At 48.7% G+C, this 24946-nt stretch overlaps 1 protein-coding gene and 1 long non-coding RNA gene across 3 annotated transcripts in view; one reads left to right on the top strand and one right to left on the bottom strand.

Annotated features, from left to right (window-relative positions):
- plcb3 (phospholipase C, beta 3 (phosphatidylinositol-specific)) overlaps positions 1 to 19357 on the bottom strand; it is a 38271-nt gene extending 18914 nt beyond the window's left edge. Inside the window, exons 1-4 of one of the 2 annotated variants that reach the window (XM_049027598.1) lie at positions 19218 to 19349; positions 18783 to 19011; positions 9718 to 9795; positions 2288 to 2356 (exon numbers count right to left, since the gene is read on the bottom strand). In XM_049027598.1, the coding sequence (XP_048883555.1) occupies positions 2288 to 2356; positions 9718 to 9795; positions 18783 to 18881 (246 nt within the window). In that variant the 5' untranslated portion in view covers positions 18882 to 19011; positions 19218 to 19349. Of the gene's footprint in view, positions 1 to 2287; positions 2357 to 9717; positions 9796 to 18782 lie in introns of both variants that reach the window. The other variant, XM_049027599.1, reaches the window with a different exon arrangement.
- Positions 19358 to 19733: 376 nt separating this feature from the next.
- Positions 19734 to 23237, top strand: LOC125750175 (uncharacterized). The gene is made up of 3 exons (XR_007400299.1): positions 19734 to 20181; positions 20506 to 20581; positions 22772 to 23237. It is a non-coding gene; the product is annotated as an uncharacterized LOC125750175 (long non-coding RNA).
- The last annotated feature ends 1709 nt before the right edge of the window (positions 23238 to 24946 follow it).

The raw sequence follows: 24946 nt of genomic DNA, 5'->3' as shown, positions 1-24946 counted from the left end.
TAGTGCCAGATTCCAGAGATAGAAAGGCTTTTGTGGTTTTGTATGTTCAGGAGCACATTTTCCAGGCATAGACGGCTGCCACTCATTGCATTAGAGAGGAGAAAGAAGAAGAATTAGAAGGACTTGGAGAAAATGGAGGAGAAGGAGAAGGTAGAAAAGCTCTCTCTACTACCAACAAGACCATCTAGAGCAGTGTTTCCCAATACTGTCTTTGGGGACCTACACACAGTCCATGATTTTGCTCCCTTCCAGCTCCCTAAGAAATATGTGGACTGTCTAGCAGGGATCTGAGAGGGAGCAAAAATGTGGACCGTCTGTGGTTCCCCAAGGACTGGTTTGGGAAACACTGATCTAGAGAGTCCACCAGTATCCCATGATTCAATATTCATTTCCAAGACACCTCCCTACAGTCTGAGAGTTTGCTTGCTTTCTGGGTTCTGGCAGATGAGTGAGAGGGATGTTCGACAGACAGGCAGAACAGGACGTGGGGCTTGCGGGGGCCACTGCCAAATTCACTACAAAATAAATTTACAGACTCCATACTGTATCAAATAAATGTGCTCGCTTAGCAAACAAGACTTCTGCTGTTTCCATCTTTAATCGGTCATATATTGCCACCATCTCTGAAGCGCCACAAAGTTCTCATCGCAAATAAAGCATCTGAGCTACTGGAAAGACCCAGAGGTATGATGGAGAAGGTGGGGGATGCTTGGCACTTTCCCAAGTCATTCATTTACACCCAAGGCCCCAAGACACTCTTCTTGACAGCTCATGCTTAATATCAGCCATCCATCGTCCTTCTGTTTATCAACACTTCATATCATATCATATCGTGATATCATTCAGACAAAAGTTCATGAAATTCAAAAATGTCTTCAACACAGCGGGACTTATGAAACGTCCATTATGACTAAGCAACTGGCCAAAATTGAAACCTCACCAACGTCATAAACTTCTTTCATACTGTTCCACACACAGGACCCCCCTACATCCTCTGCCCTAGACGCAGTTGGTCTATTAAAACCTGGGGTCATCGTCTTTTACATTGTAGCGCTGCCGTTCCCAGACTTCTCACGACATTTGACTTGATTCTCAGCAGAATGACGATTGCCCGCATTTCCAAACCAACCGATCTTAAGCCTTCCATTTGCGCTCATTTGTGTCGAGTGCATTTGACCACATACCGCAACAGAGCCCATCAGCTGATAAGATAAAGTGGAGAGCATAGAAGATAAACACAATTTAGATCCACATAATGCGTTTCAGGACAAGCTGCGGAGAGATATGGAAGATGACATACAGCTATTAAGATCTTCCCTCTCCCGTTTAAAGGAATCGCTGATGTCTAAGGCAGCCGGGCTTCTCCCAAGACAGCCTTACAAAAAGAGCCAGACAGTGTGGCGGTTACCCCAGAGAGGCATGTCTATGCTGAACAGAACCTGTGGGTATTGGAGGAGAAGACGTGGGACTTTCTTATGGATACGTGCGGAGAACAGAGTCAATGAGTTAGAGGATAGAGACCTTAACTCTTGTCAGATTTAGGGTAAAGCTGTCTTCAGATCCTTGCTACCGGAAGTAAAACTCGATCTGTTTGATTTCCATGGATCCACGATAGAGGAGTTACCAACTGAATAAGCTTGCATGCTGTCGACTGCTTCCTTATGTGGTTTCCTCTGACCCCCACCCATAGCCCTCTGGGAAATGTCCTGACCTTTGACCCCAGACCTCATGACAGGGGCCACAGCGCCAGAAAAACTGCAGGCCGGTTACACCGAGCCGTCCTCATGACTGAGCGAGACCAGCCCAGAGCAGAACTTTTCAGCCATAATTGATTTCATTACTTTATGGATAATGGCAGAATTGTTCACACAACATTCCCCAAAGCAGGGAATGACAAATATTTGAATTATTCGGCACCACTGCTATTTTTCTCCACTTTTGTGGGCCTCTCTACAATTTTTGGAGAGAAAAAAACAGAACAGTAAGTGCAGCAACTGGAAATCTACATTAATTAACACTGAATGTAACAGATATTATTCCGCCAATCGAGTGAATGGAGCTGCAGCCCCCTGGTGCTGTTTTCTATTATGATGCATTTACACATCTGAGGGCTGGGGGGACAAATGTGATGTTTGGGCTGCTTTTATCCCACTTTGTCCTCCTCTGTCCAAATCTGCCTGTGGCCAAGATGTCCATCAACATGCAATCGCTTCTCACCAAACTTATACTGCAGGTATTTCATCCCCATTACTGTATTTTCTTCACCATTGGCCGTCTCGGACATTACCTTTGGTATTTTGACGTAGTTCCCTGTCCTGGTGTCTCTGATGTGACTCATGTCCAACATGTCCACGTCCTGAAACAGGGAAAGACCAAGATTGTCGGCGTTAACGAGCCTTTTCTGGGCTCCACATTTGTGCCGTTAAAATCAATCATGAACATTCGTCAAGCTTATGAACTGGTTAGGCAACGCAAACATGGCACAGAGCTGAAACTGGAAAACTGGAAAGAGAGACTGGGGAGGGGTGGACACAAGACGGAGGAAGTAACTGGAATCACCCCACCCCCTACGTAAAAGGCCCCCAACTCCTGCAGCTGTAAGACGGAACTCCTAGAAGCATCCTGGCACCATCTGGATGAGAGCCCTAAGCATACAGCTGAAAAGACTATCATTGTTATGATGCTTGTTGGGGACCTAAGGGGCCTGGTTGGCATTTAGAGAGATGGCTTGTGTCTTGTGTTACGACAGCCGGACCTCCTCGATGCTGGGGGGGGGGGGATGTCACATTGTAAACACACAGCTCGTTCTCCTCCTGCTTGGCTCTGTATACACTTGGCAGGACAGATGAAGACATTTAGGTTTCACCCCCTTGAGTATTAAATGAGTTAATGCTCCTAATGGTCCGCTGAGGTCCCTCCCTCCGCAAATAAACCAAGCGAAGGACCAGCAAGACGACGTCCCAGCCAGAAACACGCTTCTGGGTCATCTGGCTCTTATTGGGACTCCCTGAGGTCATCCTTCGATTAAGGCGCGCAAACAGCCGCCGCTCGCTTTTTCAGACGTGGGATCTTCACGGTGTGCTTCACAGTCACTCACGCGTGCCACTGCCCAAGATGCATCTAGACGTGATAAACCTCAGTGTGAAGAAAATCACGTTTCACCCGTCGGTGCCTCGATGTTTGCAGGTGCAAGGTGGGTGGTACCTCTGCTGCGACAGGAGCTGTGGCAGATCGCAGTAAGCGCAGGAAAAGTCCGCGCAGATCCTGCTGAGACTGGCCCCAAGTCGGACAAACAGAGGGAGCCGATGACAGGAGTAAACACAGAGGACACCAGGCACTAGTAATATTAACTAAGAGAGCGAGAGAGATTCATTCGCCAGTCTAAACACTCAGTTCCAGATCAATACTTTTCTGGCAAGACGATTCTGGCCATCAGACACCATGATAACAGATCAGGAAGTCAGAGAAGAGCAGAACAGCAACTGAAGAATATCAAAGACTGAACGGCACATGGCAATAATAGAGAGATCAGCCATGACGAGGCAGGACCCTTAAAACAGGCTGAAATGGGTAGGTAATCTCGCATGATTCAGAGGGCTTTTCATGGGTGACCAGATGCATAAACCTAATGAAGTTTTATTTCCTAGAAGCCACAGCCTGAAGCGTCTTTACAGAAATCACGTCGTCTGTATGCTGTAATCCTGGAGCGCCGATCTAGGCTCCACAATCTGAAGCGGGATTATGCATTGTGGCCCAGCTGGCTCAGGAGCCCATGTTCCTCAGCAGAAAGCAGGAGTAGGCAACACTATCCGCCGACACAAAGGGCCTGTGTGTGACGACAGAACGCATCATTGTCTCACACCCTACTATTATTCAGATGCGTTAATCAGTCATCGAACCCAGAGATCAGGGTGAGAAACCCCTATCACTGTGGTTTGGGATCGGACCTCATACTTGGCTTTTCTAGCTTTCTCAGAACTCAAATACTCCCTGAACCCCCCCCCCCCCCCCCCACAGCCACCTCTCCTCCAGGAAGTTCTCGACCTGCCCCAAGCCAACCTATTTAACCTACATTGAGATGTCTGAAGCATTCTTGGGACTGGCCTTAGGGGAGGGGAAAAAAAAAAGTGAGCTGGTGGGTGGGGGAGCATCAGGTCCCTGGGGTGGGGGGGGGGAGGGGGGGGCACAGATCTTTTACTGTGCCTCAGGGCCTGATTCATTTTTTCTACTTCATTACTTCCAGCACCAAACCACCACGTGAATTAGAGAAAGTTCTCTCTCGAAGTAGGTTCACGCCTAGATGATCCGGCCCCGCTGCCTGGTGGTACACATCCATAAGCACTAATTGACTTCCTTCTATAACATCACAAATTGACTTCCTTGACAAACTCACGGCCCTGTAATGCTCTCCCTTCCAAAAGAAGCCCAACATAACTGAATACGAAGGAGTGAGACATTGTGGGGGGGGCAGGTGGTGCTCCGGATACTTTATATTCCTGCGAATCCCTCACACCCCCTCTCCCTAAAGTCTCGAAACACAAAGCCAGAGACAGTGTCAATGAGCCTGAAAGTCGGCTGAAGTGAGCTGTTTGTTGTTGCTATTGTGTGGGTGGTGCGTTAGGAAATGGGCACAACACTGAGCTGTGTGTGTTCTGTCCACCTTTTGACGATTGTGACTTTTTACCATAGATGGAATATCCCCATTCTCGTCTGTCTACTGATAACGTTTGACATCTAATTGACTAGTGATAAGATGTTTTAGGAGGTCATCTATTTAATCAGTGTTTATGTTTGAACTAGTTAACATTAGTCTTCAAAATGGTTGTTTACATGGATTACTTTATATCGCTAATTTATAATCTCTAATAATAACTCAAAATTGATAGCTATACAACTGACATCACTGTTATTGTGAATATAAAGTGAGATTAGTTTGTATCTTGCTGACAATGATCTACGCAAGTCCATTAAATACAGTAAACCATTCACTTTGTGGAACTAAGGCTGATTCATTACATTATTTTGGGTTTATTTTGAAAAGTGGTTTCAGAGAAAATGCATTTTCACGCTCCTGAAATGATGTTATTTTTGCAGATGCGCTTTTTTCAATGTACAGAGATGACAGGTACACACACTGTCACCGGGAGGACTGTGATCACATGATTACTGGTCACATGATGTACAGGAGGCAGCCGTACGCGGCAAGATAAAAAAACAAGGATCATCAGTTCCCGTGCTCGCTCAGACCACCCGACGCAACCCGCCACGCAAGCGAACATGCCCTCCATGAGCCGACTCTCCCCTGAGAGGCGTGGCGGGGGGGGGTGGTGGAGGCTGGGGGAGGGGTCAGGGTGAACGAATCGGAAAGCTGGGATCCACAAGTACGCAAGGTGATGAAATGTAGTCAAGCGGGATGCCAGAGGAGACCGTGGACGTAGGACTGGGCAGCACTCGTGTCGAACCAGAAGACCGAGAGGCAGAAGGCCAAGGAATGTGCTGCTAATTGTATATTCTGAGAGATGCTGGAGTTTCGGCCGGAGAAGCAGGTTTGGTGAGCAGACGATGCCTGATTACAGGCTTCAGTGCCGCTGCTGTCCGCCATCTGACCCCCCCCGCTTAAGCAGCCAGGATCTGCAGCCATCTTCCTTCCATCTCTGCCCCCCTCCCAGACTAAAATCAAAGGGACGTGCCGTGACGAGGATCGCATCGATACTGTGTCTCTGTGTGTCGTGTTGCCTGTGGGCCATCGCCCAGGATCGCTTCCGTCTGATTGTGCAGCTTTATAAAACGTGAAAGTGGACCTGAAACCCGCATATATATTTAATCAGATGGTCAAAACTACTGCACAGACTGATTCAAAGCCAGGAGCCCCCTGCTGGGCGGCGGCCAGGATCCGATGCTCAGATCGCCGTTTCAATCTGGCGGCGAAACGCACCAGCTGAGACTCGGGGCCCCCAGTGCAGCTCTGCCCACGTGGGGAGGGGGGGGTAAAATAATAATAATAAAAGTTATTCAGAGATGCAGTGTCACGCCTGCTTCTCGTGACCTTCAAAGGTCGCTCCTTCCTGGATGTTTGTCTCGCCCACATGGCGGCCAGTTAACGAGTTAAACAGGGTTTTGTATTCTAGGCGGGAAAGTCCCACTGAGGGCACCTGCATGGACGAGCCATTGTGTGTGTGTGGTGGGGGGGGGTGTATTACACATGAGGTATGTGTGCAGGCGGGAGTCTGTCCGGGTTACACAATCAGCACAGGCATGCCGGCATTTACTGCGTGTGCGCGAGCAAGATTCATTAGTTAACGAGTGCAAATGTAGAAAGGCTTAGGGTTAGGGGTGCAGGTGTGGGACAGCAGGAACAGGCAGGTTCAGTGTATCTCCTTGTTACGTTGTGGGATCAGATTAGGGTTTAGTGTCATGCTCACAGGAATGTCCCCACAAAAATATGAATATATGGACTGAATGTGTGTGCATGTGTGTGTGCGTGTGTGTACCTGTGCACACGTGTGTGTGTGTGTGTGTACATGTGCACACGTGTGCGTGTGCATGTGTGAGGGGTGACAGGTGACCTCAGTGAAATGGTAGGAAAATGTCTGAGACGGACAGAGGAAACTGTTACATTATCAAGCGGCACAGTCACTTCCCCTCTGGCGTGTGTCAAATGTGACTGTGCGTAAGTGTGTGTGCGTGTGATTATGAGTGTGTGTGCGTGTGTGTGATTATGAGTGTGACTGTGTGTGAGTGTATGTGTGTGTGATTATGGGTGTGACTGTGCGTGAGTGCGTGTGATTATGAGTGTGACTGTGCGTGTGATTATGAGTGTGACTGTGCGTGTGTGCGTGTGTGTGATTATGAGTGTGACTGTGCGTGAGTGCGTGTGTGTGATTATGAGTGTGTCTGTGCGTGTGTGTGTGTGATTATGAGTGTGTCTGTTCACGAGGAGCAGATTAATATGCTTGTGTTGTTAATTACCAATATAACCAAGAGCAATGAAAGATAGTGGTGGAAATGGTGCAGTGCTACATCAGTGGGGCAGCTGCTATCGGGGAAGGCAGTGTGGCAAACGGAAAGTCATACAGCCCTGTCTCTTACTCACTTTCTTTTTCTTTTCTCTCTCATTTTCTCACTTCCCTTTCTCATTGTCTCAGTAGCCTTCTCTGAGCATGCATTTGTCACAGGAGTAGGGATGCAGGACCTTAAGAGGGGGGGCAGTGCTGTCATACTCAGCAGTATGTAACCGCTGCCTGCCACAGAGGCCCCATTCCCCCCCCCCCCGCATGTTTCAGCTTCTTCCTCCTTTCAGCCAGGTCTAGCCTTGAGCAGCAGGGTCTGTGCGGAGAGGCGCCGGGCATTCTGGGAAGCGGAGGCAGGTTCGGGTCGCGCTCGTCAAAAAGTACCCTAAACCTCGGCGTCTCTCGGTTCACCGGAACGGCAAAGGAACAAAAAGAAACACGAGCGGAGAAATGGAACGGCAGGAGGCAGAGGAAGAGGAGAACTGCAGGAACCGAAGAACGAGAGCGGAGGAGGAAGAACAGCAAGGAGAGAAGCTCCTACAGCTCCGGGAGGATGCTGCTTGTCTGAACGACTTCCTGTTCACTTTCCCACGCTAAGTTACAGAAAGTGAGGGGAGCATAGGCAGGAAAAAGTGTGTGTGTGTGTGTGTGTGTGTGTGTGTGTGTGTGTGAGTGAGAGAGAGTGAGAGATGGAGAGCAGTGAGAGGAAGTGTCATCCCTCAGTTTACAGGCTACTTTCAGCTGATGATAACCAGCTGGCTCGACGCAGATGCAGAGCGGCGGAAAGGGGGAGGGCACTGGACAGTACTCGACATAAACAGGACCCTGGGGGGGTTATAGAATTATACGGGAGGAGCAGGGGGAAGGAGTCACATGATCATGATTTTCACATCAGTACATTTCTCATGACCTGGAGATCTGTACGGTTTTCCACAGAACTCCAGAGCGCTTACGGCTTCATTGGCTGTTCTGTGACACGGCATGCGGCGCGCGGACTGGGATTATTAATCCCTCATGAATATGTGGTGACTGACACCGAGCCGACAGGCTCATTTGACATGAAACGCCTCTCCTCCTCTCACCACATAGCAGATCTATCAAAGTAAAACCAACTTCCCATCATTAAAGAAATGCAGAAAGTGATTAACGCTGACTGTACACTGTGCTTTAGCAACAGTGCTCCGGCACTGTATCGAGGGACAGCGCCCCCCTCAGGCATGGAGGCTCACTTATGTGAATAAGAGCTTCAGTGACCTGTACGGTTACACCCTGTCACTGGGCCGCAGTGAAGAACACAGCATGGGTGCGCTTCCCCTTCCAGACAAAAGGTGTTTCCAGACTTTGCGGCGAGCTCCCGAAACCTACTCAGATATTTCCCTCCAATAAAGCTTCCTCGCTTTTGATTCGACTTCGAATAATTATGCTGATGCCACGACCTTTGGATTTATTTTTGGTTCATGTTTTGACTGACCTCTTCTATTCTTTTACGCACCTACAGCATTTTGCCCCCGCGATCAGGCACAGATACACCCGGGTAATTAATACCCGCAGTGCAGACCTGAGGTCCCCGCAGTCACTGTGTTCTGACACATTGGGCACACGGCGGATTGGAGCTAAATAAATGGGCAGTTTGAAGATGCGTCGGGACGGTGCGACAAAAAGAGAAACGCAGGGGAGGGAAAGGGGAGGATTTACAGGCGACTGACCTCTAACGACCTCCAACGTGCTTTTTATATATATAAAAGTCATTGACAGGGAGCAATAAAACGAAAGTAATGAGAAATACAATAATAGCAATACTAAATATAATTTTAGAATCTTTATCTGTAATAGAAAAAAATTGTGGTTACTAGAGAGATGTCCTCTTTACTATAGAACTCCGCAAAGGATTCTGCTATCTGGCAACACAAAACAGTGTCATCGCCTTTCCTCAGGCACTGAGTGGCCTAGTGTGCTAATAGAGCCCCCCCCCTCCCCCCGCCCAGACACACACACCTACACACACCGACACAATGACATCAAACGCCACTGAAAAATTGCCCCCCCAGCCCACCCCACGGCAAGTACATTTAACAGCGAGCATACCACACAAGATACTGAGGGGGGGGGTTACAGGACTGGAGGAGGGGAGGGGGGAGCAGCTTATAGGCAGGGAGGTACAGGGGGAGGGAGACAGAAGAGCTGATTTAATTTCAGGGCCTGAAATTTGATTCGATTCATGAGGCTTCACATGATGGCCATGCCTGACTAATTGGGGGGGGGGGGGGGGGGCAGGATAGAGGGGAAAGAGAGAGAGAGAGAGAGAGAGAGAGAGAGGCAGAAAAATGAAAAGACTGATTGGGAAAGCAGCAGGGGAGAGGGACAGCCAGGGACAGGGACAGCCGGGGACACGGACAGCAGGGGACAGGGACTGGGACAGACGGGGACAGACAGGGACAGACAGGGACAGGGACAGCCGGGGACACGGACAGCAGGGGACAGGGACAGCCGAAGATAGGGACAGCTAGGAACAGGGACAGCCGGGGACTGGGACAGCCGGGGACAGACAGGGACTGGGACAGCCGGGGACAGACAGGGACAGACGGGGACTGGGACAGACGGGGACAGACAGGGACAGACGGGGACAGGGACAGCCGGGGACAGACAGGGACAGCCGGGGACAGACAGGGACAGACAGGGACAGCCGGGGACAATAACCAGCACTGACCATGTTGGCGGCCGTCCAGTAGAGGAAGAAGCCATTGGGATCCACTTTCAGGGTCACTAGAGTCGTGCTGTTCAGCTCCTGGAAAGTAATAGGCAAGACGTTACAACAGGGGGCGCTAACACACACGTCCTCACATACACAAGGCAATACAACAGGGGGCGCTAACACACACGTCCTCACATATACAAGGCAATACAACAGGGGGCGCTAACACACACATCCTCACATATACAAGGCAGTACAACAGGGGGCGCTAACACACACATCCTCACATATACAAGGCAGTACAACAGGGGGCGCTAACACACACATCCTCACATATACAAGGCAATACAACAGGGGGCGCTAACACACACGTCCTCACATACACAAGGCAATACAACAGGGGGCGCTAACACACACGTCCTCACATACACAAGGCAATACAACAGGGGGCGCTAACACACACGTCCTCACATATACAAGGCAATACAACAGGGGGCGCTAACACACACATCCTCACATATACAAGGCAGTACAACAGGGGGCGCTAACACACACGTCCTCACATACACAAGGCAATACAACAGGGGGCGCTACGGCACATGTCCTCACACATATACAGGAACAGTTCATATATTCCTATCTTTGTGGGGACTCTCCATTTATTTCTATGAGCATAACCCAAATCCTAACAATGATAACCTTACCTTAACCCTACCCAAACCTAACCTTAACTATAAGTAGCCAAGCAAAATACAAGGCTTTTGGATGCTTTGGTATTTTGATTGCAGTCACTGATTTTTATAAAAATTAAGATTTATTATGTGGGGACCTGAGAAATGTTCCCATGGTGTGGTAAATACACACACACACACACACACACACACACACACACACACACACACACACACACACACAGCTAAAGCAACCACTGGTAACACAAGAGCTGGCCGACTCCTGAAATCCCCAGAGGCAAGATGATCATACCTCCAAACACACTAAGGTTTGATTTATTCAGGAAACACTGTGCTGGGTGAACAGGAAAAATGTAAAGCTCTAAAAAAATGACAGACACATAAAGAGCAAAGGTTACTGAAAAAAGAACCAAAGAACTACAGACAGGGTGTGAGTAGTAAACAGAGAAACTGCACCAACGAATTCAAAGAATGAACGACACTGGATCGCCAGGACGCACTGTATACACAGAGCAGGACTCGGTGCTATCAGGACATCTTGCTATTGGCATGACTAGAAATGGGCTGTGCACTGAAAGCTGGGAGGCAGGATCCAAAAGCCAGACCCAGAGACGCAGAAGACAACCCAAGAGCCGGACCCACACCCTGCGAGACAGGACCCAAGAGCCGGACCCACACACTGCGAGACAGGACCCAAGAGCCGGATCCACACACTGCGAGACAGGACCCAAGAGCCGGATCCACACCCTGCGAGACAGGACCCAAGAGCCGGACCCACACACTGCGAGACAGGACCCAAAAGCCGGACCCACACCCTGCGAGACAGGACCCAAGAGCCGGACCCACACACTGCGAGACAGGACCCAAGAGCCGGACCCACACACTGCGAGACAAGACCCAAGAGCCGGATCCACACCCTGCGAGACAGGACCCAAGAGCCGGACCCACACACTGCGAGACAGGACCCAAGAGCCGGACCCACACACTGCGAGACAGGACCCAAGAGCCGGACACACACACTGCGAGACAGGACCCAAGAGCCGGACCCACACACTGCGAGACAAGACCCAAAAGCCGGACCCACACACTGCGAGACAAGACCCAAGAGACAGACCCACACACTGCGAGACAGGACCCAAGAGCCGGACCCACACCCTGCGAGACAGGACCCAAGAGCCGGACCCACACCCTGCGAGACAGGACCCAAGAGCCGGACCCACACACTGCGAGACAGGACCCAAGAGCCGGACCCATACACTGCGAGACAAGACCCAAAAGCCGGACCCACACCCTGCGAGACAGGACCCAAGAGCCGGACCCACACACTGCGAGACAGGACCCAAGAGACGGACCCACACACTGCGAGACAGGACCCAAAAGCCGGACCCACACCCTGCGAGACAGGACCCAAGAGCCGGACCCACACACTGCGAGACAGGACCCAAGAGCCGGACCCACACACTGCGAGACAGGACCCAAGAGCCGGACCCACACACTGCGAGACAGGACCCAAAAGCCGGACCCTGTGACTGGAACATAGAAAAGGACCAAAAAGCCTGTCCACCAAAAGGGCTCTCATAGCAATGAGAAGGTAAGGTCCTCTTAGACGGCCTGAAAGCTGAACATGGCCAAATGTGTGCAATGTGTCTGCCACATTCCTTCCCAGGATGTGGTCTGAGGACAGTGATTTTCAAATCAAAACCCAGATGAACCGGTGCTTCCCACATGAACACCACGTTTTCATAACGTCCGCACCACGCCACACGCAATCTCGCAGCGTCTGAATGCATCCGAGCGCCTATCAGTCAAACATTCTTCAGACAAATGCTCGCCTGAATTAAACGCAGAGCTCGTCAGAACATCTAGAAACAAAGCTGTGAATATTTTCCGTTCTCCAAAGCATGATCATAATGAAACAATGATCGCATGGGAAGTGGGCAGAGGTGACAGGAGGACACAATGGTCTTGCTGAAACATTTACCAAGGTTTCTGCATGTAGTCCGCTACCCATAATGCATCTGGAACAATCAAAGGCCATTTTTGACCTAATATTGTGTATCACTTCCATCGAAACGTGACACTCCTCGTTCATACTGCGACTAGTTTTAAGATGGGAGATGTGCAGGATCACGGCTCACACCCCCCCCAGCCTGGACAGACATGAAGACCTAATGAGAGGCACACCACGACAGCGTAATCTGATTCCAATCAGCGAGACATTCATCAGCTCAGAGTCCTCCATCAGAATGAGAGGCTTTCTGCCACTGAGAGCAGCCGTCTGAGCATTGCTGGCCTGGAGCGCCATAATTAAGACAGGATCCTGACGCCACCCGAAGCCGGTAGCGAGAGTGGGGCTCCCTGGGGGGGGGCACGGGTCGTCTGGAGAAGCTGGCAGAGAGGTGGAGGAAGGGGGCTACTATTCAGAAACTCCATTCTGCATATGCTCATTTAGCATATGTTAGTCACATTCTATCATAGGCTTTGGACAAACGTGTTTTTCTATAGAACAAGCCATGAAATCGATTGGACTGTATGGCAGAGTAACTGGGAGACAACTGGATAACTACCTGACGACAGTTCAGAAGAACCTCTAAGCACAGCAGAAGGTACTTAGAGCACAAGGCTGCGATACACGAACAGATGAGGAATGCAGTCACGGTGCTGTGTGATTCTGTGTTCGGAAGGTCGCTGGTTCAAATCCCATGGCTCGGAGAGTGATCATATCACCTTGTGCAAAACCCTTAACTACCAAAAAAAAAATAATTGCTCAAGAACCGCTGGGACGAAAACAGCTGGAGCTCCGACCTCTCGTCCGTGTCTCCCCCAGAGCAGCAAGATGGATTATGGGAAAACCAACGAATTTCGGCTTCATTCAGAAGTTTCATTTTGGAGCGATACGGGTGACTGTCACTGCTGGTCCTCATGTTTCCTGTTCCAACTCCCGATAGCCTGGGAACGGATTTTGTCTGTATCCTGGGAACTGGCTACATTACAAACAGGTGACACTATTTCGAGCCGCAGCCTCCAAATACGATATGCCCGGACTGCTGCTGTCCCGCCGCTAACCGTGGACGCCCGTGACCCCCTCATGACCCCCCCCGTTCAGCCTCCTGGGGCGTCGGCACCTAGCCTAAGGCCACTTTGCAGCTTTTACATTCCCACAGCCAGACACACTCTCTCTCTGGAACACAACAATGGCAGTACATTGCATTGCATTACATAACTTATCTAGCAGATGCTCTTACACAAGGCAAAGTGCGACTGTGAGAGCAGGGTCAGACAACCCTTGGAGCAATTGAGGGTTAGGGGCCTCGCTCAAGGGCCCAACGAATGTATTTGGTTATGCCCCTTGCCACATCATCCAGCCTTTCAGAAGAATGACACTCTCTTGGTTTCCTCCTGACCTTCTTCGCCCACTCATTCCTCCTCAGGAAGTGCACTGGGAGTGATGGGGAGCATATGAGGCTGAAAATCTGAACGGCAGAGCTGACGAGCTTCCATTAAAGTTCACGTGACCTTTTCCTAAACACACAGAGACGAAAAGAAATTGCCCCGGAGTTCCACTTCACCCGGCCATCCTTTTTGTTTAAACTAAAAGCAATATCTAGGTACATTTGCCGGGACAGACCAGCTCCCAGGAAGGGGCTCAGTCTCCCCCCAAAGCTTCCAGGTGCGTGGGGGGGCGGTTAAAAGTATCAAGGGTCCCAGCACATTTGGTGCTCTTAATTTCATATTTTTAAATATTTAATAAAAATTATCAGGCCAGCATGTGTTGGTTAGCAAACTGACCAAAAGATCCCAGAATATTTACCCCCAACCTTAATCACTTCAGTAAATATTTAGCTACATACCAGAGATAAATAGAAATTAAATTAAGAGCAGGCTGTGCACATCAGCCTGGATAATATCATCTGCTAACGTGATAATGCAATAAATGAAAGAAGGACCAGGGGCTGAGCAGTGCAGAAGTGTGAACTAAGGACGGCCAAGGAAAAAGTCTTAAAGAGGGCGGCATGCTGGTGCTAATGGTGGCTCATGTTGGGGTGCCAGTGCTAATGGTGGCCTCTGGTGTTTGGTTGTTGGGCTGCTGGTGCTAAGGGTGGCCTCTGGTGTTAGGCTGCTGGTGCTAATGGTGGCCTCTGGTGTTGGGTTGTTGGGCTGCTGGTGCTAATGGCGGCCTCTGGTGTTGGGCTGTTGGGGCTCATTGCAGGATCTTGCATTGGGGTGCAGGCATGCTCCAACACCTTCATCCTCCTTTCGGCTTGGGAATTCTCACCCCACTGTGAAGGCGCAGCTACATGTTTGGCGAGATGGTGCAACTTGGATGGTAAACAGCGACTTGACCAGACATGCCCGCTCCGAAGAGCACATGGGAAAATGCAACGCAGTGAGTCATGTTACTCCAGAGGAGGAATGCAATAAATCTAACACGTAACTTTTTTTTTTATCAGTTTACAGGCATTCCTGCATTACATTACTGCATCATATCTATGGAAATATCAAAAGGGGAGGGAAACGCACTTGTGTGTCTCAGTGGTATCATTCAGTCGTGGTCTGCATGTAAACACATGGCCATGCTTTGTGTGACCGCTTTGCGTATGAAGCCATGCGCTAACATCTGTGCATGTTTGCGACCGACGCACATCGGCGGGGGTGGGGTGGGGTGGGGGGGGGGGGGGTGTACAAACTGTTGGCTGTGCTTCACTCAGAAACGCGGCATCAGTGGCGGGCAGAGCAGCTAGCCCGTCAGCTCATAAACAGGATGTTTGCGTATGGTACTCAGGGATGATGTAAACAAATCTGCACTCGCACAAATGTCTGACTGTAGTAAGCAGAGAACAAAAGGAGTGTAACTGAGAAGAGGAGAGCGTGAAAACAGGGTCCGGATGGCTGAGGGGGAGAGGAGAGGAGAGGAGAGAGTCTGGGAGCACTGTGGTCAAAGAGTGAGAGGCGTGGAGAAGACGACTGGAAAATGATCTAAATCAGTGTTCTCCAATCTGGTCATCGGGGATCCACAGGTAGCCCACGTTTTTGCCCGGTAGGGAGCTAAACGTGGATCGTCCGTGGGTCCCCAAGGAGTGGGATGGGAAACACTGATCTAAATAGAGGCTGAAAATACACAGATGGGGGGAATTATGAAGAGTGTGGTGTTAAGGAAAGAAGAGAAATATGCATGTGGCAGAACGTGGGATCGGAAGAACGCAGCCTGGAGAAAAATGTACACAAGTCCTACTTCCGTGCCCAGATGGAGAAAAACACAGGCATCGCGCCAAGGAGGAGAATGATGATGTGGTATCCAGGATACCACATATTAGAGCAGCTGCCCGCAGAACTATACCTGAGCCAGCATGACCTTTAAGCTCTGTGGAAAGGCCTAGCACAGGAAGGCTGAAAAGAATGAAACTCAACTGGAGTTGGAAAAAGGGTATTAATTTCAAATCAACCAAGGGGGGAGAGAGGGGAGTGAGAGGAGTGAAGACAAGGGGGAGAAAATGTTTTGACTCCAGAGACAACCTCAGTGGAACAGGAAGTCATTCAGAAAGAAGCACACGCCCAGAGAACAAAACAACTGCAAAGTAGTTTCTCCTTGTGCACTAACACAGCTAAAGACGATTTCCCAACGATATTTGAATCCCTTACAAATATACTCATTCATCAACACAAAACGACAAAGGCGTGCAACAGCACTTTGGAAGATAATCATCTGACAGTCCTCACTTTAAATATTCTGCATGCGTGAAAAAATATGATAAATACACATCATTGGCCATTCATGCCATTGCAAAACTCATCCGTCTTTTGCTTCGTCCTTGGACCCCAAGCACATGTTACCTACTCCTCCCTCTCCCTTCACATTCCTGTTTTCCTTAGAAGCTCCCGGAACAGCCCTGGGAATGGAAGAATCAGAACGGAACACAGACAAGACAAAGGCCTGTACACTCTCGGAAAAGAAGGTACCAATTTGTACCTTTGCCAGTCACTGGAGTTGTACCCTCAAGGGTCAGCCAGTTGTACCCTTGGTGGTATCTGTACCTTTTAACATACAGAAATTGACTCTCATGAACATTTTTATACCATTGGGGGTACTTTAGTGTTGTTTGTACCTGGGAGATGTTCCTCAGTGTCCATTGCTGTACCTTAAAAAGTACAATCACCTACAGCTAAGGGTACAACTGGCAGACCCTTGAGGGTACAACTGGCAGACCCTTGAGGGTACAACTGGCAGACCCTTGAGGGTACAACTGGCAGACCCTTGAGAATACAGCCCCAGTGACCAGCAAAGGTACAACACTGCCATTTCCATATAATGAAAGGACACAACTGTCTAGGAAAGGCTGAGAGGGGCACGCTGGGAAGTGGGGGGCGGAGGCCAGACCGTGACATGCGAGTCACCCAGCCAATGGTAACTGGGGACATGGCGGTCCAACAGCCGCAGCATCCACGGCAACTCCGCCGCACCTTCCAAGGCGATATCTCCATATTTGGCTTCTGTATACGATACATTTCTCCCTCTTTCCCAACCAATAATATTCCCTCCCTGCTCTCTGCTTCATATTCCACTCCTCCGTTCCAAACGTCAAAAAATGGGGGGTGGGGAGCCTGCATGTCGTTTCTTGCTGCTCACCCAGAAACTCAGGGTCATAACTACTTCCTATGGATCCCAGGAGAAGGAGAGAAGAGGAGAAAAGTCAAAAAAACTCCAATGTGGGAAAAATGATGACCATGGAGTACGGAGAGGGCACTGAATGCAGGGTTAGGGCCATCATCTGTCTCAGGAAGAGCACGTCCAGTGCATGGGTCAGACAGACACATGAAAGCGCAGAACTGTATCAACGCTGAAACTTATAGGGCATTGCAGGTTTTCCCCAAAAACCCAATCTTTTAGCATACGTCCTGTTAAGCACTCACTCCAAGGGACTGTCACTCAATCAATAAGATTGAAGACAACAGCATAACATTATGCATGCTCTCTACTCAGAATACAATTGCTTACATCTGCAAAACAGTATGCATAGATGTGTTTATGGAAGAATTGTTGATTCAGAAACAACCTGTAAGACTTCATGGAAAACAGGAGGTCATCTAAGCACCGGGAAGGTGGACAGTGGAGCAGAGCCAGCTTAATTTGTGGGAAAAGGAGTTCAGTGACAAGATGGTCCACTTAACACGCATAAAAAAACTATATGCCGGCAATAACAACTCAGAATATGTTAAAGTATATTAAGTGTATCAATCGATACTATACATAATATAAGAAGAATGTGTATGTTGGCTAGTAACAAGAGTGGAGGAATTAAGGCGGAGATATCTGCTTAAAACAAAGCGTAGCACACGAGAAGCAGGGCGTATTTACATGCCGAGATATTGCGCAACAACGTATGGACATTGATCTACCTGCAACTTCACATACAGTCGACAGTAGGGAATAAAACCTGGGATTACGTAGTTACGGCCCCGGTTACTGACTATGGTTGGAGTTGCATGTGGATTTTCGGAGCTGAAAGGAATTTTAAAAGCCCGATTTTGGAGTCTTCATAAAACTGAAATCGGAGTTAATTATTAATGAAATGTCTTTCTCAAGAGGCACTGCCACACGGTTAGACACTAATGGGTCGAGCCATAGCGTTGCTGTAATTCGGTTTGGGGCGTGCAGTTTATGTATTATGATAGGCTTTGAAATTATGGTTTTGCTCGCCCATGAAAAAAACATGAAGTCAGTGCAATGATAATAAAAACAGAGAGAAAGCTATGTCATGAAAATTATATTAAGTGCTTGACCATGCTCGACCTGACATTAACATGCATTAAATATGAATACGACGCACGTGTTTTCGGGACACACTGCAGTTTACTCGACAGACAGGATCGGCAAACAGTAACGTTAGTACGCGGAAGCGATCAGGAGTTGATCCATTTCTTATAGAAACACGTTTGTTTGCCTTCGGCAGCGGCGCAGACGGCAAACAAAATCACGACTGCGGCAAAACGAACCGAAAGATCGGCTTGGAAAACTATTTCTAGATACGGCCATTGAAAACAAGGGCTTCCAGATCGTAAACATGATGCCACAAATCGCAGCCTCCCACCAGCAGCAAAGCACCATCGAGAGAAGAATTGTAAGGAAGATACGTAAAAGTTGCGCCGACTTAAGGATTCTTAACATCATTTCGTGCTGGAAAACTGGCTTGACAGGAGTCGCAGCTACACAAAGGGCGGTAGTTGCTCTTTACCAATTTAGGCCCGCGGCTGCCACTGGCACAGAAAGCTTAAGCGACTTTATTCCCCTATAACCCGCGTTACGCTGTTATGTCTTACGACTTAACTGGTTTTAACCCCCCACCGCCCCATATATCCAGACCACACGATCGATCAGATCTCGTTACCCACCTCGTCCCATTTGATGAATTTGCTCCCCTTCTTCAGAGTTTCGTGGACAGACACCGGTTTGAGTTGTAAAGCGTGGACCCCCGGCTTTGCCCCTGCCATTTCTCAGATAACAGGGGATGGCAACGCCTCTCCTCCGGCTCTAGCCACCGGCCCGACTCGGCTTGCGGGTGCTTCAGCTCCGACTCTTTCCGGGGAGTCGGTCACTTTCCGCGACTCTTCCTATAATAAACTGCGGCAACGCACGAAGCAGAAAGTAAAACAAGCGTTTAACTCTTTAAAAGTAACGCATCGGTTGGTTTATAATCGGCTGTATGCTCATGGTGCCGTATGACTGACTTTTCAGTTTAATATACTGCTAATATAGTTATCCTTTCATCGCGCTGCAAGTCTTAATTCTTCCTTCCTTCCTTCCTTCTTTCCTCCCCCTTCTCTTACTTTTCCCCCTCGCCTCTCTCCCTCGGAAGCTTCTTTCAAACTTTCATTTGACATTCGTCCTCCGAGCAAACTTGACTTCTCTCTCCTTCATGTTTTCTAGAAAAGAATGAGCGAGCTAAGACAAGACAGGGGAGGGAATCGAGGAAGCCAAGGGGGAGGGAAAACCGAGTAGACTGGGGGAGTGCTGGTTTTTTTTTCTTTTCTTTTCTCAGTCTTTTCCGACGGGCGTTTTGCGCTGTCATTCCATTTCTTTAAGAGGCGTGTTCCTCATGCTTATGTATATTTCGGGATCTAATAGTATAGAATAATGCGTGAAGGTGCAGTCCAGTGACACGGGTTGACTGTCAGACACCCCAGTTACTAATTAATTTCTTTAAATCTCTTAAAGGCGCGGTTAATGCTCATCAGTTAGGGACCTGATACTGTACAGTGCAGAGGACGAAGCCGCTGGTCTGTTTTACTGTTCAAACAAGCTGCCATTTGCAGATGTTTAGGAATTTCTAAGTAAGCAACTTTTTTGTACCATTTTAACAGTTGGTTAGTCTAAAGATGTATAATTTAAATAAAATTATAAACAAATAATGCATATCTTGGGCATCGTTGCAATTAAGTCACCTGCTGAGGATCAAAGTCACAGAGGGAAAGTATACAAAATTACCTACACAGGGTTTTATGTTTTTTTAAGCTTCAAGTTTTATTGTAACGTATTCGGGGAACACAGAGAAATTCATTTGCCACAGTTGCAGTGATGGGTATTTGCGTGTACCTTCGCTTGTACCTCCGCTTGCAGATCCATTCCTTTTGTATCGTTCAAGAGCAGGATGTTGGGGGCTGCTGCCACCATTGATGCTGTTTTTCTTTGATATGTCAGTTAGTCGTGGCCACAGAGGTTTGCTGACATTGATCTGCAGGCGAGAATGTTGTGATTGTTTGAGGCAGGATCCGCGGAAAGCAGCTGAACAAGGTGGGGGTTAATTATGAATTTCGCTTGATTAAAACGACATCAGACATAACATTTATTTAAATAAAAAGACGGATATGATTCTGGCTCCTGTTAACTTATTCGTGATTGTTCGTTACTGCGATGTGGCCAAAGTCACTCTGGCACAGCCCCAGGCTAACGTTTGGTTTTCAGTGACCCGCCCAAGCCGGTGCCACTCGGGCTGCCGATGATTCCGCTTCTCACTCCCAGCTAGAGGCGCTCAGTCGCCCAATGAAATCAGTATTAATTTACACCGTGTACTGTCTGCTTGCGCCTGATGGGACCGAAATGTTTCTCCGTTTGTAGGTAGTAATTAAATCAGAACCGAAATGTAGGGTCCGCTGGCAGCCGATGGACTGACACACGCAGCTGCATCGTCTAGGTTTGTTCGCACTGTTTTACAGCCCTGACAGGCTGAAGGTCAGCGATATATAGCGAGGTAAAGTGCTCGGGTGAGTTTGATAATGTGGGCACAAAAAAGGGGCGCTGAGTGCTTAAATGCATCATATCGAAGGGACATTTTAGCAGCAAGTAAGGAGGCATTTGTGATCAACAACTAAAGTCATATGGATAAAGAGTCGTTTCTCCCTCCCGATATGCCCATGTGCAGAATAACCCCAGAAGAAACACGCCACCAAAGTACAGAGGGACATTGAAAGATTTCTGACCGCACGCCAAGGCCTCACAAAGACACTTTGTACGGCGGAACACAGCCATCGTTACATCCACACATATCACTCAATATATCCGTCACCGGTTACTTGCACCTGCTGCCGAACGACGCCAAAGTAAGACCTGAACGTTTTTGAAGTAAAATTCCCTTTGATGAGCTTTATTGTGTGTGACACAAATAGCAGCACAACTGTAGTAAAATGGTTAATGGAGCATCCACATATACGACTAAATATGTCACTCCATTGTGCGAACCTGCAAAGTTAGACACTGAAAAACACAAATGCCATGAAAGCCGTGACCCGTGCAATCGGATTTAGCTACGACTTGATCAAATTACAGTGTGTAAGAACTAGAAAGACTGGTAGCTATTCTATTGAAAAAGGGTTCGCGTGACTGTGAAGGAACAAAGTATCAGGCTGCCACCTAGTGGCCGTGCAGCTGCGTCAGCGCTCAGCCAACTGCATCACTTGGGAAGCTGACATTGGAGGCTCGTTTACTTGGTTGCTACGTGTATAAGAGAAACGCCCTGGACTCGACAGCGAGTCTTTATTATACCTACAAGAGACTTTTTATATTTTTATATTGGGTCCGAGCTCTCTGGCTAGCATCAATCAATCCTGACCTAAAACCAGTATTGTTTGGCCGAGTGAAATTTCCTCGTGCTCCCTTTCTGGAACAGCAATCGAGAGTTATTGTGAAGTGCTATAATTAAGCTGATAAATATAAAGTTTTTTTCCCATTAAAATTGACGTCCGTTCAGTTTGACGTCAGGCAAAACTTATATTCCATAATACCAGAGGAAAAAAAAACGTGTTGACCCATTTAACTTGTAACTTTCATTGTCTTTCAGTTCAGATGTGATTCATAGATTTAATCAGGGTACTAAGCAGTTATTTTGAATGACCCCCTAAAAATGAAAACGTTCTTTTTATACTTTATGAGAGAGGAAGCAGAGATGCTCCATGTCAGTTATTATCCAGACACAGAGACATAGATATAGATAGAAACTTTATTTAGTGATTATTTGGCCCATGGCGTTGTGAAAGATGAACAGGGTAAAGTTTAGCGTAGTCCTTTGGTTATAAAGTAACATGAAAGCAAATCTTGGCCATTATAGTCCTGCTGCAGATTGTGTGATGCACACTCACACGGAGGGAGTCTCTTTGGCACCGGTACTTAATGCTTCTGGGTGAAAACTAATAGAAGAGACTGATAAATACCATGGCATAAGCACACCAACAATACTGCAGTATCCTTAGTGTGATTTTTAATTATTATTTATTCCTCATTTTAAGATCCACTTTTCAGCATCTGCAGCATTGGCATAGATGGTAGTCCTAGACCATTTCAACTGGGGGGGCCCTGACTGGGGCCAGTTGTTCTGTTAGGGGGTCCAGATGCATTTGACCTTAATGTCCTCCAAATATTACTTACACTAGATTGCCGGCATTAAGCAAAAGACAATTTAAAAAACTATGTTATTTATGCAATATTCTCCAGTTACATTTCACAGTTTTTCAAATATGTAACTCGCTCTGATTTCTTGTTTAGACTGCCTTCATTCCACACACTTGATTATTTTTTTCTGTTGTTAACTTTGCTGTTCACCAGCTGAAGCGACTCGACCGCTCGCTGCACCCATTGAAAGTCCATCAAGAAAATGTGCTTACATTTGAGTTTCGCCTGTTCCCAGCTGACAGAATTTTAGCCCACATATATAAATGTGAATAATAATAATAATAATACATTTATTTCAAACCTGTGTACTATATTTGTTTAGGGGGTCACAGTAGGGACCATACTTGTTGTCTCGGGGGCATTTGTCCCCCCCTAGAATGACCCCTGGGCTTTTACTAGGTTTTGTGTGCAGGTGAACATCGTTTAATTTTTCTTCCAGAGTCGAGGGATCCGGGACATTTGGTTCTGTGCAGGAAGCTGCAGGTCTCTCCCACAGGCTGCCATGGTAGCCCACGACCGCCGGGACCCGCTGGCCTTGCCTGACAGCCCGTGGGCTCCCAGGACTCCCTGCCAACATTCCACTATAACCTGATGAGGGGCAAAGTTGATGAGCACTCAGATGAAACAATGGGGGCCTTTGTGTGTCTGATGGTGGTTCGGGGGCCTGAACTGGGAAATGGGGAGCAGGGAGGTTTAATGTAGCGGAGATGTCAAAGCTTCAAACCGGCCAGAATCTGGCCTGAGGCCTGGCACACCCAGAGCGGGCAGAAACATCTTAACAAACTGCTATTATAATAATAAAGACGTTTTGACCGAAAAGCACAATGTGATATAATCATGTGTGGTTTGGTTTCAGGTGACACAAAACCCATTGTGTGAAAAGCACAACAGTGTTTTTCTTGACTGCTCTGGAATAGAATAAAAATTTGGTTTTAGATTTAATGTTTAGATGGCTTGTTTTGACAATGTAACTTTTAATCAGTGTGACAGATGACTTCTATCAAGATAAAATGAACGTGAAACGATTTTCTCGTTATATATGTGAAAGCAAAGATAACTTTTAAAATTAGAGTCAAAAACAGTGTTGCACATTGGGTAAGAATAAGTGCGGCACGTTCACTGTGAGATGGTGCAGTGGGGCAACACTGTTGTCTCACATCTCTGGGTCGTGGGGTTGCCTCTTGGTAATGTGGTTTCCCCCCGCAGCCCAAAAACATGCTAAAGTTAATTGGTTTTACCGGATTGCCAGTAGGTAAGTGAGTGAATGTGCCTTGCAGTGGGTTGGGGCCCCATCCTGGGTTGTTCCCTGCCTTGTGCCCTCCAGTGGGTTGGGGCCCCATCCTGGGTTGTTCCCTGCCTTGTGCCCTCCAGTGGGTTGGGGCTCCATCCTGGGTTGTTCCCTGCCTTGTGCCTTGCAGTGGGTTCGGGCCCCCTCCTGGGTTGCTCCCTGCCTTGCGCCCTGCAGTGGGTTGGGGCTCCATCCTGGGTTGTTCCCTGCCTTGTGCCCTCCAGTGGGTTGGGGCCCCATCCTGGGTTGTTCCCTGCCTTGTGCCCTCCAGTGGGTTGGGGCTCCATCCTGGGTTGTTCCCTGCCTTGTGCCTTGCAGTGGGTTCGGGCCCCCTCCTGGGTTGCTCCCTGCCTTGCGCCCTGCAGTGGGTTGGGGCCCCCTCCTGGGTTGTTCCCTGCCTTGTGCCTTGCAGTGGGTTGGGGCCCCATCCTGGGTTGTTCCCTGCCTTGTGCCCTCCAGTGGGTTGGGGCCCCATCCTGGGTTGTTCCCTGCCTTGTGCCCTCCAGTGGGTTGGGGCCCCCTCCTGGGTTGTTCCCTGCCTTGTGCCTTGCAGTGGGTTGGGGCCCCCTCCTGGGTTGTTCCCTGCCTTGTGCCCTCCAGTGGGTTGGGGCCCCATCCTGGGTTGTTCCCTGCCTTGTGCCCTCCAGTGGGTTGGGGCCCCCTCCTGGGTTGTTCCCTGCCTTGTGCCCTCCAGTGGGTTGGGGCCCCATCCTGGGTTGTTCCCTGCCTTGTGCCCTCCAGTGGGTTGGGGCCCCCTCCTGGGTTGTTCCCTGCCTTGTGCCCTCCAGTGGGTTGGGGCCCCATCCTGGGTTGTTCCCTGCCTTGTGCCCTCCAGTGGGTTGGGGCCCCCTCCTGGGTTGTTCCCTGCCTTGTGCCTTGCAGTGGGTTGGGGCTCCCTCCTGGGTTGCTCCCTGCCTTGCGCCCATATGCTCCAGACCCCCCTGCAACCCAAGGACAAGCGCTTACGGAAAATGGGTGGGTGGAACGTCACTGTGTATATTTATATATCATATATGTATCTTTATTATAGTGTTCCATGCATTAGGGACGATCGTTGTATCCAATGCAGGACCTACACATAGGCTGTAGCAAAGAGGCCCGAATTGTAGGCCCCCCCAAATTTGTTTTCCTTTTTGTTACAGTAGCATTTTATGTTAAAGGACCCCAGCCCCCCCCCTAAATTCAGCCCTTGGTTTTAAGCATAAACATTAATAAATGTTTCTTGCTGCACTTGTTTGACTATGGAATTGTTGTAAACATTTTTCGAGGCATTTATAGGGTCACTAGGAGCCCCCCAAGTCACCTTCTCCAACGTAGTCAAGTTTA

This window comes from Brienomyrus brachyistius, chromosome 10 (genome assembly GCF_023856365.1).
Source record: "Brienomyrus brachyistius isolate T26 chromosome 10, BBRACH_0.4, whole genome shotgun sequence".
Taxonomy (NCBI): Eukaryota; Metazoa; Chordata; class Actinopteri; order Osteoglossiformes; family Mormyridae; genus Brienomyrus; species Brienomyrus brachyistius.
Note: the sequence above shows the minus strand (reverse complement) of the source record. Positions and strands in the feature narration are given on the sequence as shown.